At 46.7% G+C, this 16,625-nt stretch overlaps 3 protein-coding genes across 17 annotated transcripts in view; 2 read left to right on the forward strand and 1 right to left on the reverse strand.

Annotated features, from left to right (window-relative positions):
- Positions 1 to 4,170, forward strand: part of NHERF2 (NHERF family PDZ scaffold protein 2) — a 72,209-nt gene extending 68,039 nt beyond the window's left edge. For 2 of the 10 annotated variants that reach the window (XM_077274440.1, XM_077274450.1), the window contains exons 7-8: positions 516 to 3,205; positions 3,237 to 4,170. In XM_077274440.1, coding sequence (XP_077130555.1) covers positions 516 to 674 — 159 coding nt within the window. In that variant the 3' untranslated portion in view covers positions 675 to 3,205; positions 3,237 to 4,170. Of the gene's footprint in view, positions 1 to 515 lie in introns of all 10 variants that reach the window. The other 8 variants (XM_077274449.1, XM_077274445.1, XM_077274446.1 and 5 more) reach the window with 8 other exon arrangements.
- Positions 4,171 to 5,257: 1,087 nt separating this feature from the next.
- NTHL1 (nth like DNA glycosylase 1) lies at positions 5,258 to 16,579 on the reverse strand. Its single transcript, XM_077274461.1, has 6 exons — positions 16,442 to 16,579; positions 15,163 to 15,365; positions 7,202 to 7,372; positions 6,840 to 6,999; positions 5,929 to 6,034; positions 5,258 to 5,665 (listed from the first exon to the last, which is right to left on the reverse strand). Exons 1-6 carry the CDS (start codon positions 16,533 to 16,535, stop codon positions 5,539 to 5,541), a joined length of 861 nt encoding a protein of 286 aa, XP_077130576.1. The 5' UTR covers positions 16,536 to 16,579; the 3' UTR covers positions 5,258 to 5,538.
- Positions 16,487 to 16,625, forward strand: part of TSC2 (TSC complex subunit 2) — a 36,752-nt gene continuing 36,613 nt past the window's right edge. For all 6 annotated transcript variants that reach the window (XM_077274453.1, XM_077274456.1, XM_077274460.1 and 3 more), the window contains exon 1: positions 16,487 to 16,618. In XM_077274453.1, the coding sequence (XP_077130568.1) occupies positions 16,598 to 16,618 (21 nt within the window). In that variant the 5' untranslated portion in view covers positions 16,487 to 16,597. The remainder of the gene's footprint in view (positions 16,619 to 16,625) is intronic.

Consider the following 16,625-nt stretch of genomic DNA (forward strand, 5'->3'; position numbering starts at 1 on the left):
GGGTAAATTATTTTCACCCGAAAACCCTGTTAATACGTGGGTATATTGACGATGTTTCTGGAGGAAGGGATTGACTCCTTCTAAACCCAGATATCTGGTGTCAAAATTTGCACAAAAATGACTTTTTGTCCTTTGTGCCGACTCAACGCTTTTCTAAAAAAATTCAAGTTGAGAGTTGAGCAAAGAGTTTTGCAGGATCCTGGGTCCGGTAGCCACCTCAGTAGTCCATGACTGCCTGACAAGAGCCCTCGTATCTGCCGGCATAACCGGTGGAGAGGCTCGTGTGGCACCAACGTCGGTCCTCAGACTATGTTGTAGCTAAAATCTGTCAGCCCATAGTTGGTGTAGATTTAATGTACTGGTGCACGAGGTGCGCCTTTTAATACATTTAGTGCATCTTTCTCCCCAAGTTCTCAGCCGAGCTACCATACACTGTAGGTTGCTCGCTCACCTGGCGGCGGGTATGATGTGAAACTAATATTCTCCATTACGCCTTTTTTGTTTTTGTGTTGCAGGCAGGCGACCTGATCCGAAAAGATCCCTTTGAAGAAAGCGGGCTACGACTCAGCCCCACTGCAGCCGAAGCCAAGGAAAAGGCCCGCTCCAAGAGAGCCAACAAGCGAGCTCCCCAAATGGACTGGAACAAGAAACACGAACTTTTCAGCAACTTCTGATCCCGTGAAGCTGAACGGTCGGGACGAGAGTGCGGTCGCAGGACTCATACCCCTTTCTCCCACTAAAAAAAAACCACAAAAACTAACGAGAGGTCATCACCGAAAACTATATCTGTTTAACCATTTCAGCTATGTGGCATGTTAACTCTTTAGTGCCAGGCCACATATACCCACACCAGCATCAAGGACAGGATGGACCCGACCTCTCCATGGAAATATGGTGCGCCCTGTATGGGGCAAAAATAAAAGAAAGTCTTAAGGGCTGGAATGTAGATGACAAGAAAAAAAAGCAATGGATTCTGGAATTGCTAAACCAGCAGGGTCCTGGCAGCTGGTGTCATCCTCCTCCTGTGTTTATAGGACTGTGCAGTCCCACCAGGGATTAGGATGTACGAGCACTCGGGAGACTCCGAGCGGGGAGAGTACCACTCTTACATGTGCAGACCCCCTAAGGAGGAAGCTTACCAAAACTTCTCAGTACATAGAAGGATTGCACAATGGCTGTGCCTCTGTTAACACTTTCTCTGCCACCTCCCCCTGGTAATGAAATGCAAGTGATACCCTTTAATTCCTTCAAGATGTCTTTCTTAACATCCTTTGCATTTCTCAGTGGCTGCGTGGAAGGGGAGAACATTTTGGGCCTCATGTGGAATCGCAGAGTATTGCACGTCAGTCCGTCCCTTGGGGTCACGCATTCCTCGCCGCAGCCCAGAACCGCTGGCTCCCTCTTACCCCAAACTGATGTGCACATGGTTTCAGTTAAATGCAAAAAAATAATAACAAGACTTGGAAAATCAAGGCCGCTTCTGAGATTTGGGAAAAAAGTGCCCCTGCGCTTTGCTTTCAAGAGACCTACGTATAGATGCAGATGTTATGGAAGCGAGCCAGGGGATTTTACCTCTACGAGAAATTAGGTTAACCGAATAAAATTTGGATTTCCAAGTCTGGGGCAAATGACCATAAGGCTGTAGCCAAGGTTCGCTCACATTGCAGCGCAATACAAGTGAATGGGGTCGCATTGCAACCTCAAGGCTACGGAAAAAAAGACTTGTACCCCGGGGTCACAATGCGACCCCATTCACTTGTACGGCGCAAAAGTTGCCGTTTAGCCCCATCGGTTTTATCGTTAATTGAAGTCACTGCCCCCCCATCTGTCCCAGGATGAAATAAAAAATCCCCCCCCCCCCAACACCGCGCCTCCAGTCTGTATCTGATGGATCATAATGCACGGAACTAAGACGTTCTCTCTAATTAAAAGGGAGTATTGTTTAACCCCGCACCGCGCTAATACCATTCATGTCCCGGATTAACAAGCCTGCGGGATCATGTTGTCCATTGGAAAGCTCCTCTTACCAGATCTATGGCGCTTAAGCTGACGCAGGAATGCCGTTTTAATCACGTCAGCCGGGAAGCAAGGGGGGGGGGGGGATTAAGCCGATTCAGGCCAAATAAAATATATTTTTTGTAATAATTCTTCTCCCTGAAAAACAACAACAAAAGAAAGTTTCCTTGTTACAAATGTATAAAACAAGACTGCCCCCTAGTGGCCATAATGAAGTCAAGGGAAAAAAAAGAACGTATCCTGCAAGTTGGTAATCTTTATTATTCAGTATCGGAGTTGGAGGAAGACCTGTACCAGAAGGTTTTCTGATGATTATTCCAGATTTCACCCCATTAATCATCTTGTGTAGTTTTTCTCATACTTGCTGACTCTAAGTTAACCCTTGAGGTCACACTCTGTCTCATTGCTCACCTGTAAGGACACGCTGTGCCCAATCGCTCACCCTTGAGGTCGAGCTCGTACCCCTCACTCACCTTTGTGGTTGTGGTCGTCGATATTGCTTGCCCGTGCGGTCGCTCTCAGTCTCCTCGCTCGTCTTTGAGGTCAAACTCGGCCCCGTCGCTCGCCCCTGAGGTCACTCTCGGCCCCGTCGCTCACCCCTGAGGTCACTCTCGGCCCCGTCGCTCACCCCTGAGATCACTCTCGGCCCCGTCGCTCACCCCTGAGGTCACTCTCGGCCCCGTCGCTCACCCCTGAGGTCACTCTCGGCCCCGTCGCTCACCCCTGAGGTCACTCTCGGCCCCGTCGCTCACCCCTGAGGTCACTCTCGGCCCCGTCGTTCACCCCTGAGGTCACTCCCGGCCCAGTCGCTCGCCCCTGAGGTCACTCTGCCCCTTCGCTCGCCCCTGAGGTCACTCTCTGCCCCTTCGCTCGCCCCTGAGGTCACTCTCTGCCCCTTCGCTCGCCCCTGAGGTCACTCTCTGCCCCTTCGCTCGCCCCTGAGGTCACTCTCTGCCCCTTCGCTCGCCCCTGAGGTCACTCTCTGCCCCTTCGCTCGCCCCTGAGGTCACACTCTGCCCCTTCGCTCGCCCCTGAGGTCACTCTGCCCCTTCGCTCGCCCCTGAGGTCACTCTCGGCCCCGTCGCTCACCCCTGAGGTCACTCTCGGCCCCGTCGCTCACCCCTGAGGTCACTCTCTGCCCCCGTCGCTCACCCCTGAGGTCACTCTCCGCCCGTCGCTCACCCCTGAGGTCACTCTCCTCCCTGTCGCTCACCCCTGAGGTCACTCTCCGCCCGTCGCTCACCCCTGAGGTCACTCTCCTCCCTGTCGCTCACCCCTAAGGTCACTCTCCGCCCGTCGCTCACCCCTGAGGTCACTCTCCGCCCGTCGCTCACCCCTGAGATCACTCTCCGCCTTGTCGCTCGCCCTCGAGCCTTTAGACTGAGCTTGGTCCCATTACACATACTGCTAACAGCTTGACTCAATCCCATCACACAGTATTCGGGGCGGCCGTCATCCCATCATTTTGCATTTTATTAAGCAGGGTCTGGGTTACTCCGTGCTGTCAGCTAATGTGAGCGTTACTCATTATATGGAAGGTTTTCGGTAGGTGATTCCTCCCCCATCCCGAGTGGCTCAGGTGCCCGGACTCGCTCATGTGTCAGCATTACGGAAAGGAAGGAACAGGAGAAGCAGTTATGGCGGCCCGGTCCTACATCACCGATCCCCGGGGTGCTCGATGAAAGATCTAGAATGTGGACTGAACATGGAGACGGCGCGTTTCGCATACGGACTGACATATGAAGGATGTAGATTGTAATTTTAACAAACCAATGGATTATTGTTTTTTTTAAATGGACGTAGAATTATTTTAAGTGTTGTAAAACCTGGACCACTATGGCTGTAACGTGCCGACTAATGCCGCTCTATCCTACACCACTCATCAGTATGGCAGGCACTGAGCGCTGCCCCCTGCTGGTAGAATCGGAGGTCTGCGGTATAGTTTTGTACGACGGACTGATTTTTGATAGTAAAGATAGAGGTGACCCCTGGGCTGCACATGGCCACCGAGCTGCCTATATGTAGCCGTCTGGAATCATATTTTTGTACTTTTAAACCTGTAATTACATAAAGGCACATATCTGATAACATTTATCTACGACACACACGACATATTGTAAACCGCTATGTGCATAATAAAGGCTTTCCCAAGTATGTGTCTGTCCCTTTAATGATGAAGATTGCAGCTTGGCTGTATCCTGACCAAAAGGCCCCTTTTTTAACCCCTTGGCATTTATTTTCGAATCTCAACAATTTTAAAGGTGTTTTTTTTTTTTTCGATCTTCTCAAATGGGTATTTTCAGATAGAGCTTATAAAAGACAAACATTTTTTGCAATTTACTGCTTGTTAAAATGTTTAGTCGTTTGTGAGATATTAACGCATTTACAGTTCGTTGCCTAGGAGACTGACCACCGCTGCTAGACAGCAGAACACACAGAGCTTAGAAGCTGTTCTCTGTAAGCGCTGTTTTGAAGCTGGAGCTCACGCTGTTCCTTTCAAAACGTGGCCAGCTTCAGCGTGGCGCTTATAAGCTAAACAGCAGTGGTGGTCGGTCTCCTAGGCAACGAAGTGCAAACAAAAGAAAAGTGTTAGTATCTCAAGAACGGTTGAACATTTTAATAAGCAGTAAATTGCAAAATTGCTTGTTTTCACCAGCACTATCCCGAAAAATATTAATCTACGAACATGAGAATAACCCTTTAAAAGGAAACAGAAAAGTTACGAATATGCTCCGATGCTTGGGCAGAGGGGGACAAAACACACAGTACAGGGGCTAAGTAAGGGGGTATATATGATTAAATCCTGCCTGTCCGAGGAGAGCCCCTCACAGCTAAAGGTGCAACAGTGCTTGTTTCAGTGATTAGTGGGGGTCTCCGCAACAAGCCCCCTCCCCCCCGGATTGAGTCTTCTGTCATGTTACAGTCACGGGTCTTAGGAAATGGCCGTCACTTATCATCTATCCTCAGCATCAGAGATAAATGTCTGATCACTGGGAGCCCCACAGACACAAGAACAGGGGTCCCGAATTCCCTGCTACTCCATTGACTTCAATGGGACTGACAGAAAACCAAGTGTTGTACTCAACCCCATAGACTCCATTCAATACTGACCGTACTGAGGAAGAACTGTAGGCTTGGGACCCCCCCTATCTAATAAGTGATGGTGGAGCCCACAGTAATCATGGGATAAATAACTACATTAATAATCTATGTAAAGCATTGTATGACCAAAAGCAAATATAATCTCCATGTGTTAAAAAAAATAACTTTATTTACAGTAGAAAAATGTACAAAACTCATTGTCATACAACATACAGATCCCTGCACTGCCCCCAGAGGGAAGAAGAGGCAATACACAATTCTCATTGAAATCAGTGACCTGCTGGGTCCTCCAGGGAGTGGCGGATCTCTGCTAGTACTGGAGACCCTCCTATTAACTACACAGACTACCCCTCGAAATAAAAGGAAACAGAAACCTTTCACTTGTAAGCTTTCAAGTCTTCTTCCATAGTTTGGGCCCCATCACTTCTTTTTGTTGGCTCCAGGGCAGATGTGTCTGTTCAGGCAGTCGGAGCATCGGGGGGATACGGGGAGGCAAACTTGCTGCCCGAAGCCGACCAACAGCCAATTGATTTCGCTCCAGAGATCCCTATGGACGCAATATGTCAAAATTCTGAGCGTGGATGAGATTTCATAGTGACAAGTCTCCTCCATTACTAGCGATATTGGGGTATCGTGCTCCCTCTATTTCCCCCTTCTCAACAGGTCACTTGCTTCGGTAAGTCTCCTGAAATACTCTGTGCTGCAGAAGCCTTTCCCAATGTTATCTTTACCCTTCCCTGCATTAAATTCTCTCCAGCAAGATGGGTAGGTGAGACACGTGTCCCCAATATGATGGGCTCAGCACCTCACCTTGGCAGCCAATCCTCTAGGGCCACACGAGTGTCTTCGGGGGTCTTGGTTTCTTTTTTTACCCACTTCAGTCTGTTGGAAATACGATGTACGTGAGTGTCCACACCTGAGTAGACAGGAGGTTGTAGTTTAATATAAAACTCAATACATAGAAATTTGGCACATCCCCACACCTATAGGGCTGGTCCCCACCTCAAAGCCCAAAATGGAGAGGGGGTCGTGCATGCGTTGGAGATAGGAATGCACCTTTAAGTCCTGGTATGTTCCCATCTACCATGACTACCAGAGGGTCTTGAAGCCACTTAGGGTACATACGATGTTTTGATCACTTTTCTCTGCATTTTGGGAGAGGGGGGATAGAAATGTAGCGCAGCGACTGGAAAATGTAAATTCTGCTGTTATTTTGCCCCACAGCATTTATGGTCTCTGTTGGATTGGACTTTTGAGGACATGGCGATGCCGAATATGCTTTTTTTTTTAACAATAATATTGCAGCATATAGTGAAATTGACGTTCTCCTATGAAGTCCAGCTACAAAAGGACCAAACTGGCAGCAATGGGGGCTGTCACTAGGCTCCAGATGGGTGTGATGATGGGAGCCGCTGTACACACCAGGCCATATAAATGCCGGTCAGCGATTGACAGCGGCATCTAGATTATTAAACAGCAGCAATCAGAGCTTGCACCGGTCGCTGCTTTAGGCGGCGGCTGTATAACACAGCTGCGTATGAAGCCGCCCCATGCACCTGCACCAGACAAGTACGGCAGATGTTCGGAAGGGGATAATGGACTGGTGTATAATGGAACGGAGGCCGAAAATACAACTAATTATGGCGAGTATCGAAAATCACCATTGAAGGAAACAGTCAGTAGAAACTTTCCAATGTCGACACATCCACCGTTGTCCTTACCGATCCCAGACACCTTGTTCCAGGCGATATCCATAATCAGATGAGCCATTTTCGGTCCGACCCCGGGAAGCTTCACCAGCTCTGCTACATTATCAGGAATGTCCCCGCCATATTGCTCCTGAAGCAACTCCGTCGTCATCTTGATGTATTTAACCTTGTTCTATGGAAAAGAAAATTTAAAGGGGGATGTCCAGTTTGGATAGCTCCGCCGCTGCAAAAGAACGTGGCGGTCATTCTAGGGCAAACCATACCTGACCACGAGGAGTCCTCCAGAGCAGGAGACCCTCTTTACAGTGGCCAATCAAGGGGGATGATGTGGGACTACCACTTTCCCCCACTAACCCTCAAATAATACCAGTCACCTTCCAGAATCCCACCGGATAGATAAGCTTCCCCAGTGTCTCCTCGTCCGTCTCCAGTATCCTCCCCATGCTCAGACCATGTTCCCGCAATCTGCTCATGGCCGCTGAGGTCACCTGGTCCTTCGTCTGGCTGGACAGCATCAAGGACACCAAGACCTGGTAGCGCATGACCTATAAAACGAGACACGGGACGAACCATTACTACTGGGAACCATGACGTCAGGCGTGTCGCCTAACCCAGTTGTGGTCCAGGATGGAGTCTTGGGGCAAGGAAAGCCGACATGGGTAAACCGCAGCAATGGAGACGGACATCCGCACCCATCCTATAATAATAATACCGCTCTGCTGTGTAATCTCCCCTGTGCGATTATCACTGTGAAATCTGCTTATCTCGGTTCACGCAGCACAATAAACCTATTACTCCGCTTCCTCTAAGAGCCAGAACTTTATTATTATTCCATCTACATGGACGTTCGGGGTCTTGATTTTTGCAGAACGAGTTGTAGTTTTGAATGCCTTGATATCATGTACTGAAAACAAAAAAACAGGAAAATAAATTCCAAGTGATGGGGAAAAAAGTGCAATTCTGCCAATTTTACTGGCATTCCCGCGAAGGAGGCCATAAAGCAAACATCTGCTGCAAGGTATCTTCAAACACAAGACAAAATTACCCCCAGTCCTCGTCTGACTCCGGCGTGTTTGGAGGCCATCACTGGTCTAATTCACTGCAGACGTGGTCGCACATCAGCACCGGGCACTGTGGATCCGACTGCTGCCCGTAATATTCTGGGGCCAGTGCCCGCCATCTGCATGGAATGTGTTTGCTGCCCTGGCAAAAGCAAGAACCCACGGGAAGATGAAAGGGATTGTACAGGCCACTTACTGTTTACATGTTCTATGGGTGGGGTGGGGGGTCCCTGCTCAGCTGCGCCCCCTGCTGGATAAAGCTGACAACTGCTTCCTGCTGTAAAAAAAATGGATCATGCAGGTGTATTCCACTGGTTGCTGCCAGTTCTGGACTGATGGCACTGCTGGACATTTTCTGATGTCAAAGGTAAAGGAAGCGTGATGTGTCCTTCATCCGCTGCACTAAGTGTCATTTACATTCCCCACCGTTGCCCATTCCTTGGTGCTTCTTCATAAGAGCCTGAACAGCAAATCTGGAAGCCCCAATCTGCTGTAAAATCTTCGCCTGGTAGACCCCCTGCTGATGCAGTATAACTACCTTGTGTCTTGCAATGGTGTATGACCTATGATGTGAAACTGTCTTCCACAATCTCACCTTTACAGCAGTGTTTGTATTTTTCCTCACCCAGTTTCTGTTCCAGTTAATGACTGTATTAGAATCTACATATAAAAATGATGATCGTTATCACCTGGTCGGTAGAATTGGTTACGCATACACCCGACTACAATCCTATAAAATCCTGGACTCTGTGCAAGTACCATGAAGAACTGATGAAGGCAAAGGGCGATGACACCAAATATTGGGGGAAATTTAGATTTTTCTTTTGTTAATTCACATTGCATTTTGTTGATGAAAATAAACGACACACACTTTTAGTTTACACAGTACTATATACACACAGGATATATCATTTTTGCATAGTATAAGCTACGGTAAGTTTCCCATGAGGGCATCAGTGGTGGGTATGTGCTGGCATCTAGTGGTCACTACTGGTGTTACATTTTAAACCAGAGACCTAAAATCCACAAAATCATTTACAGGGGTTCTCCACTAATTATTAATCTCGTATTAATAGCTCTTCAGTGCATCATACAATTAAAAAAAATATGGTATACTTACCTCCTGGGCCAGGGCCGTTCTTTCGATCCTAAAGGAAATACTACTTTCCATTACAATGTGAAAAGTAGAACAAGCATGGAAAAATATAGTTTTCCTCTAGAACAGTATTAAAAAATAAAAATAATATTAAAAGAAAAAAAATTATAGGTTTTTTTAATACTATTAGAGGGGACACAATATATTTTTTTTCAATACTGTTATACATAACAGTACTAAAAAAAATATACATATACAGTGGGGGAAATAAGTATTTGATCCCTTGCTGATTTTGTAAGTTTGCCCACCGACAAACACATGAACAGTCTATAATTTTAAGGGTAGGTTAATTTTAACATTGAGAGATAGAATATCAAGAATAAAATCCAGAAAATCACATTGTATAAAATATATAAATGTATTTGCATTTTGCAGAGAGAAATAAGTATTTGATCCCTTACCAACCATTAAGAGTTCTGGCTCCTACAGACCAGTTAGACGCTCCTAATCAACTCGTTACCTGCATCACAGACCGCTGTCTTACATAGTCACCTTTATAAAAGACTCCTGTCCACAGACTCAATTAATCAGTCAGACTCTAACCTCTACAACATGGGCAAGAACAAAGAGCTTTATAAGGATGTCAGGGACAAGATCATAGAGCTGCACAAAGCTGGAATGGGCTACTTATTCCCCCCCCGTATATCAATATATACATAGCACAAGATTTGGCCAAAAGTTGTGAGCCCATCCACCAAACGTCAAGGTAATCTCAAAACGGATGGGTAACTAACCTGTCTGCCTAGTGTGAACTATCATCAGAAAGTTAATTTATTTCAGTTCTTCAATACAAAAAGTGAATCTCATATATTCTATAGAGTAATTACACACAGAGTGATCTATTTCACGTGTTTATTTCTGTAAATGTTGATGATTATGGCTTACAGCCAATGAAAACCCAAAAGTCATTATCTCAGTAAATTAGAATAATTAACAAAAAACACCTGTAAAGGCTCCTAAGTGATTGTAAAGGTCCCTTAGTCTGTTTCAGTAGCTCCACAATCATGGGGAAGACTGCTGACTGACAGATGTCCAGAAGGCGTCACTGACACACTCCACAAGGAGGGGAAGCCACAAAATGTCATTGCTAAAGAAGCCGGCTGTTCACAGAGTGCCGGGTTCAAGCAGATTAATGGAAAGTGGAAGGAAAAAGTGCGGTAGAAAAAGGAGCACAAGTGACCGGGAGAACGGCAGCCTGGAAAGGATTGTTAAGAAAAGGCCATTCAAAAATCTGGTGGAGATTTACAAGGAGTGGACTGCTGCTGGAGTCATTGCTTCACCACACACAGACGTCTCCAGGACATGGACTACAAGTGTCACATTCCTTGTGTCAGGCTACTCATGATGACCAATAGACAACGCCAGAAGCGTCTTACCTGGGCCAAGGAGAAAAAGAACCGGACTGTTGCTCAGTGGTCCAAGGTGTTTTCAGATGAAAGTAAATTTTGCATTTCATTTGGAATCAAGGTCCCGGAGTCTGGAGGAAGAGTGGAGAGGCCACAATCCAAGCTGCTGGAGGTCTAGTGTGAAGTCTCCACAATCAGTGATGGTTTGGGGAGCCATGTCATCTGCTGGTGTAGGTCCACTGGGTTTTATCAAGACCAAAGTCAGCGCAGCCGTCTACCAGGACATTTTAGAGCTCTTCATGCTTCCCTCTGCCGACAAGCTTTTTGGAGATGGATATTTCATTCTCCAGCAGGACTTGGCCCCTGTCCACACTGCCAAAAGTACCAATATCTGGTGTAAAAACAACAGTATCACTGGGCTTGATTGGCAGCAAACTCCCCTGACCTTAACCTCATAGAGAATCTATCGGGTATTGTCAAGAGGAAGATGAGAGACACCAGACCCAACAATGCAGACGAGCTGAAGGCTGCTATCAAAGCAACCTGGGCTTCCATAACCCCTCAGCAGCGCCACAGGCTGATCGCCTCCATGCCACGCCGCATTGATGCAGTAATTGATGCAACAGGAGCCGCGACCAAATATTGAGTGCATTTACTGAACACACATTTCAGTAGGACAACATTTCAGATTTTACAATCATTTTTCAAGCTGGTGTTATAAAGTATTCTAATTTACTGAGATAATGACTTTTGGGTTTTCATTGGCTGTAAGCCATAATCATCAACATTAACAGAAATAAACACGTGAAATAGATCACTCTGTGTGTAATGACTATAGAATAGATTCACTTTTTGTATTGAAAAACTGAAAGAAATTAACTTTCTGATGATATTCTAATTTTGTGAGAAGCACCTAAAAAGAATATATATATATATATATATATATATATATATATACATACATACATACATACATACATACACACATACATACACTAAACATTAAAAATATACATTTATTATTTTTAAAAATAATTCATTATTTTTTTAATACTGTATATATATATTTGTACTGTTGTGTACAACTGTATTGAAAAAAATAATTATTTTTCCCCTCTAACAGTGTAAAATAAGTTGGTTATTTTTAAAAAATATATATATTATTTTTAATATTGCTTAGTATGTGTGTATACAAATATATAAGAACTAATAAATGTTTTAGAAATAAATATATATATTAGTATTTATTATTATAGCACCATTTATTCCATGGCGCTTTACATGTGAGGAGCGGTATACATAATAAAAACAAGTACAATAATCTTAAACAATACAAGTCACGACTGGTACAGGAGGAGAGAGGACCCTGCTGCCCGCGAAGGCTCACAATCTCCAAGGGATGGGTGAGAATACAGTAGGTGAGGGTAGAGCTGGTCATGCAGCGGTTTGGTCGATCGGTGGTTACTGCAGGTTGTAGGCTTGTTAGAAGACGTTGGTATATATATATACAGTTGTGGCCAAAAGTATTGACACCCCTGCAATTCTGTCCGATAATACTCAGTTTCTTCCTGAAAATGATTGCAAACACAAATTCTTTGGTATTATTATCTTCATTTAATTTGTCTTAAATGAAAAAACACAAAAGAGAATGAAGCAAAAAGCAAAACATTGATCATTTCGCACAAAACTCCAAAAATGGGCCAGACAAAAGTATTGGCGCCCTCAGCCTAATACTTGGTTGCACAACCTTTAGCCAAAATAACTGCAACCAACCGCTTCCGGTAACCATCAATGAGTTTCTTACAATGCTCTGCTGGAATTTTAGGACATTCTTCTTTGGCAAACTGCTCCAGGTCCCTGATATTTGAAGGGTGCCTTCTCCAAACTGCCATTTTTAGATCTCTCCACAGGTGTTCTATGGGATTCAGGTCTGGACTCATTGCTGGCCACCTTAGAAGTCTCCAGTGCTTTCTCTCAAACCATTTTCTAGTGCTTTTTGAAGTGTGTTTTGGGTCATTGTCCTGCTGGAAGACCCATGACCTCTGAGGGAGACCCAGCTTTCTCACATTGGGCCCTACATTATGCTGAAAAATTTGTTGGTAGTCTTCAGACTTCATAATGCCATGCACACGGTCAAGCAGTCCAGTGCCAGAGGCAGCAAAGCAACCCCAAAACATCAGGGAACCTCCGCCATGTTTGACTGTAGGGACCGTGTTCTTTTCTTTGAATGCCTCTTTTTTTCTCCTGTAAACTCTATGTTGATGCCTTTGCCCAAAAAGCTCTACTTTTGTCTCATCTGACCAGAGAACATTCTTCCAAAACGTTTTAGGCTTTTTCAGGTAAGTTTTGGCAAACTCCAGCCTGGCTTTTTTATGTATCAGGGTAAGAAGTGGGGTCTTCCTGGGTCTCCTACCATACAGTCCCTTTTCATTCAGACGCCGACGGATAGTACGGGTTGACATGTTGTACCCTCGGACTGCAGGGCAGCTTGAACTTGTTTGGATGTTAGTCGAGGTTCTTTATCCAACATCCGCACAATCTTGCGTTGAAATCTCTTGTCAATTTTTCTTTTCCGTCCACATCTAGGGAGGTTAGCCACAGTGCCATGGGCTTTACACTTCTTGATGACACTGCGCACGGTAGACACAGGAACATTCAGGTCTTTGGAGATGGACTTGTAGCCTTGAGATTGCTCATGCTTCCTCACAATTTGGTTTCTCAAGTCCTCAGACAGTTCTTTGGTCTTCTTTCTTTTCTCCATGCTCCATGTGGTGCACACAAGGACACAGGACAGAGGATGGGTCAACTTTAATCCATGTCAACTGGCTGCAAGTGTGATTGAGTTATTGCTAGCATCTGTTAGGTGCCACAGGTAAGTTACAGGTGCTGGTAATTACACTAATTAGAGAAGCATCACATGATTTTTCGAACAGTGCCAATACTTTTGTCCACCCCCTTTTTATGTTTGGTGTGGAATTATATCCAATTTGGCTTTAGGACAATTCTTTTTGTGTTTTTTCATTTAAGACAAATTAAATGAAGATAATAATACCAAAGAATTTGTGTTTGCAATCATTTTCAGGAAGAAACTGAGTATTATCTGACAGAATTGCAGGGGTGTCAATACTTTTGGCCACAACTGTATATATACACACACACAGACACATACATACTGTATTTTTCAGATTATAAGATGCACTTTTTCCCCTCAAAATTTAGGGGGGAAATCTTAAAATTTGAATATACCTTACTGGCTTCGGTAGAGCACTGTCACAGGGTCACTGCCGGCGGAGGCAAGAGTGGGGCGATGCTGCGGGTCGCAGGCTCGTAGGAGGGGGTGTTTGGAGACACGATGCTGCGGGTGTTCGGTGGTGCAGGGGCTCTGCTGACATTTTGTGAAAGCCCGGAGCCCCCCACTTCCATGGTTTACATTATGGTGGCCTCCGGGAAAATGGCCGCCAGGGGCGGTGCATGTGCAGATGGAGATCTAGGTGCTAAGATTTCGTCTCCTGAAATCTCCATCTGCGCATGCGCCGTCCATTTTCCCGGAGTCCACCGAACACCCGAAGCGTCGCTCCTCAGAACACTCCTTCCTTCCAGCCCGCTCCACTGCAGATGTTACCCCGCTGCGTCTTATATCGTATTTTGCCGCTTATATCTGTATATACACACATACACATCAAGCAGCTTTAATTTGAGGGTATTCACATCCTAATTGGAGTATGGTTTTTGCTCTTTAATATGGAGCTGTCTCTTTTTCTAGGGACCAAAAGTAATTGGACAATTATCTCAATAGCTCTGTAACGGGCAGCATGGGCTTTACCGTTGTTAATTACACAGGTAAAAGGTCTGGATTTCATCAGAGAGATACGAGGAATATTAGGAGTGGCCAAAACTACAGTTTGGTACAATCTGCAAAAAAAAGGGCACTGGTGATGAGCTTGGGAAGGCAAAAAGGCCCGAACGTCCACAGAAGAAAACAGTGGAGGATGATCGCATTATCCTTTCCATGGTGAAGAAAAACCCCTTCACAACATCCACCCAAGTGAGAAACACTCTCCAGGAAGTCTGTGCCTCAGTATAGATCTATTTCTTCTTTTTCAGTACTGTTTAATATGTGACTAAGAAAAATACAGAAAAGTTTAAATCACCCCCTTTTCCACATTACAAACATAACGATGTTTGTTATCGCTGCGTCAGTAGAAGTCCAAGTCTATCAAAATATCCAACTAATTAAACCACATGACTTAGGGGAAAAAAATGAAACCGTAAAAGAATTGCCATTTTTCATTACTACACTTTCAAAATAAAAAATACAGTAAAAAGTGATCAAAACATTGTATGTACCCCAAAATGGTATCACTATAACTACAGGTCGCTACGCAAAAATCAAGCCCCCACATAGCTCCATCCATGGAAAAAGAAAATAAGTTACTGAAAAAAAGCAACACAGACTTTTTTTTTTTTTTTACAAAAGGTTCAGATTTTTTTTTAACCCATAAAACACAACGTTGAGTTTGGGAGCACCGTTTTCATACTGACCTGAAGACTGATCCCATCGAGTTACTCTTACCGCAAGATGCCATAAAAAAAATAAAAAACCATGGCCGAATTGCATTTTTTCACCATTTCACCCCTGTTTTTCAGTACATTACATGACCATAGCGCAGCTCCACAGTGGCCGTGACATATGCTCCCGCTCAGGACCCTGTCAGGGACGTCGCTCTGTGCGGAGGTGCCCGGCTCCACCGCTGCTGCCCATCAGGTGATACCTGCGGCTCCGCGTTCTGATCAAAGCACTTCTCTGCCCCCATCTGATCCACGGGGGCGTCCCGAGCGCTCCTCATCTGCCGGATGTTCTCCAGTTCTTCCCTCCAGCTCTTCGGCTCCCATCTGAGCTTCTTATCAGTGTCCTCGGCCGCAGCCTCATATTTCACCGCAATCCTCCTCTTACCTCCAGATGACGAGGCGCGACCTGGAGAGAAGACAGCGCGGATATGATAAAGGGACAAGAGTGTAGACCGCTACGAAGGCTGCATGTGGCCCCATCCCCCTACAGGGACCCGACCGCTGTGGCCTCTACTCCCCTACTCTACAGGGACCCGACCGCCATAGCCCCTATTCCCCTACTCTACAGGGACCAGGCCACCGTGGCCCCTACTCCCCGCTACTGGTACCCGACCGCTGTGGCCTCTACTCCCCACTGCTGGGACCCAACTGCCGTGGCCCCTACTCCCTGCTGCTGGGACCCGGCCAGCGTAGCCCCTATTTCCTCCAACAGGGACCTGTATGCCATGGCCCCTACTTCCACCTACAGGGACCCGACCGCCTTGGCCCCTACTGACACCAGACTGGCGTGGCTCTTAATACCCCCCTACAGGGGCCTGACCACCGTGGCCCTTGCTTTCCCCCTACATGGACCGACTGCTGTGACCCCTACAAGGACCCGACCACCGTAGCCCCTTCTCCCCCCAACAGGGACCTTACCGCCGTGGCCCCTACTCTCCTCGCTGGGACCCAACCACTGTGGCCCCTACAGAGACCAGGCCGCCGTGGCCCCTACTCCACGCTACTGGTACCCGACCACCATGGCCCCTACTCTCCCCTCTACAGGAACCAGATCGCCGTGGCCCCTACTCCCCGCTACTGGGACCTGACCATCGTGGCCCCTACTGAGACCCAACCGCCGTAGCCCCTACTCCCCCCTCTACAGGGACAGGACCGCCGTGTCCCTTACTCCCCCTACTGAAGCCCGACTGCACTGCCTGCAGTGACCCCTACAGGGCCCTACCGCTGTGGCCCCTATTCCCCCTGCTGGGACCCCACTGTCGTGGCCCCTACCTCCACCTACAGGGCCCCCACCACCGTGGCCCCATCCTGCACATCTACCTAATACTTCAGGCACATAAAATAGAACATCACTCAGTTGGAAATCTTGCTTCACGACATGCAGAAAAGTGATTGGCTCCGAGGGGCGTGGCTAATCCTTCCGTGCATTATATATCCCCTGCCCGTCCCCAGCAGCAGCCCCTGTCCTGTCCGGCCTCGTACCTGCAGCCGGCTCCGTGGTCTCGGTCGGCTTCCCGTTCTGTCCAGCTCCCAGGATCTTCCTCCCGCTTCTCGTCACTCTTCTCCCGGCGCTCATCGCTCTCTGCAGCACTATTCACCCCGGGAACTACATGTCCCGTCAGCCCCTGCTCTTCCAGGATGCAGCACGTGACCATCCAGGTGGGTG

The sequence above is a fragment of the Ranitomeya variabilis genome, chromosome 7 (genome assembly GCF_051348905.1).
Source record: "Ranitomeya variabilis isolate aRanVar5 chromosome 7, aRanVar5.hap1, whole genome shotgun sequence".
Classification (NCBI taxonomy): Eukaryota; Metazoa; Chordata; class Amphibia; order Anura; family Dendrobatidae; genus Ranitomeya; species Ranitomeya variabilis.

What these genes read in the sequence shown, in the direction of transcription:
- NTHL1 (XM_077274461.1), bottom strand. Translation starts at nt 16,535, where the DNA reads ATGAGCGCCGGGAGAAGAGTGACGAGAAGCGGGAGGAAGATCCTGGGA. An exon ending in GAACAAGGTGTCTGGGATCG is followed by an intron (nt 6,035 to 6,839) that starts GTAAGGACAACG and finishes CTGTCTACTCAG; the next exon opens with GTGTGGACACTCACGTACAT. An exon ending in CTAGAGGATTGGCTGCCAAG is followed by an intron (nt 5,666 to 5,928) that starts GTGAGGTGCTGA and finishes TTGCGTCCATAG; the next exon opens with GGATCTCTGGAGCGAAATCA.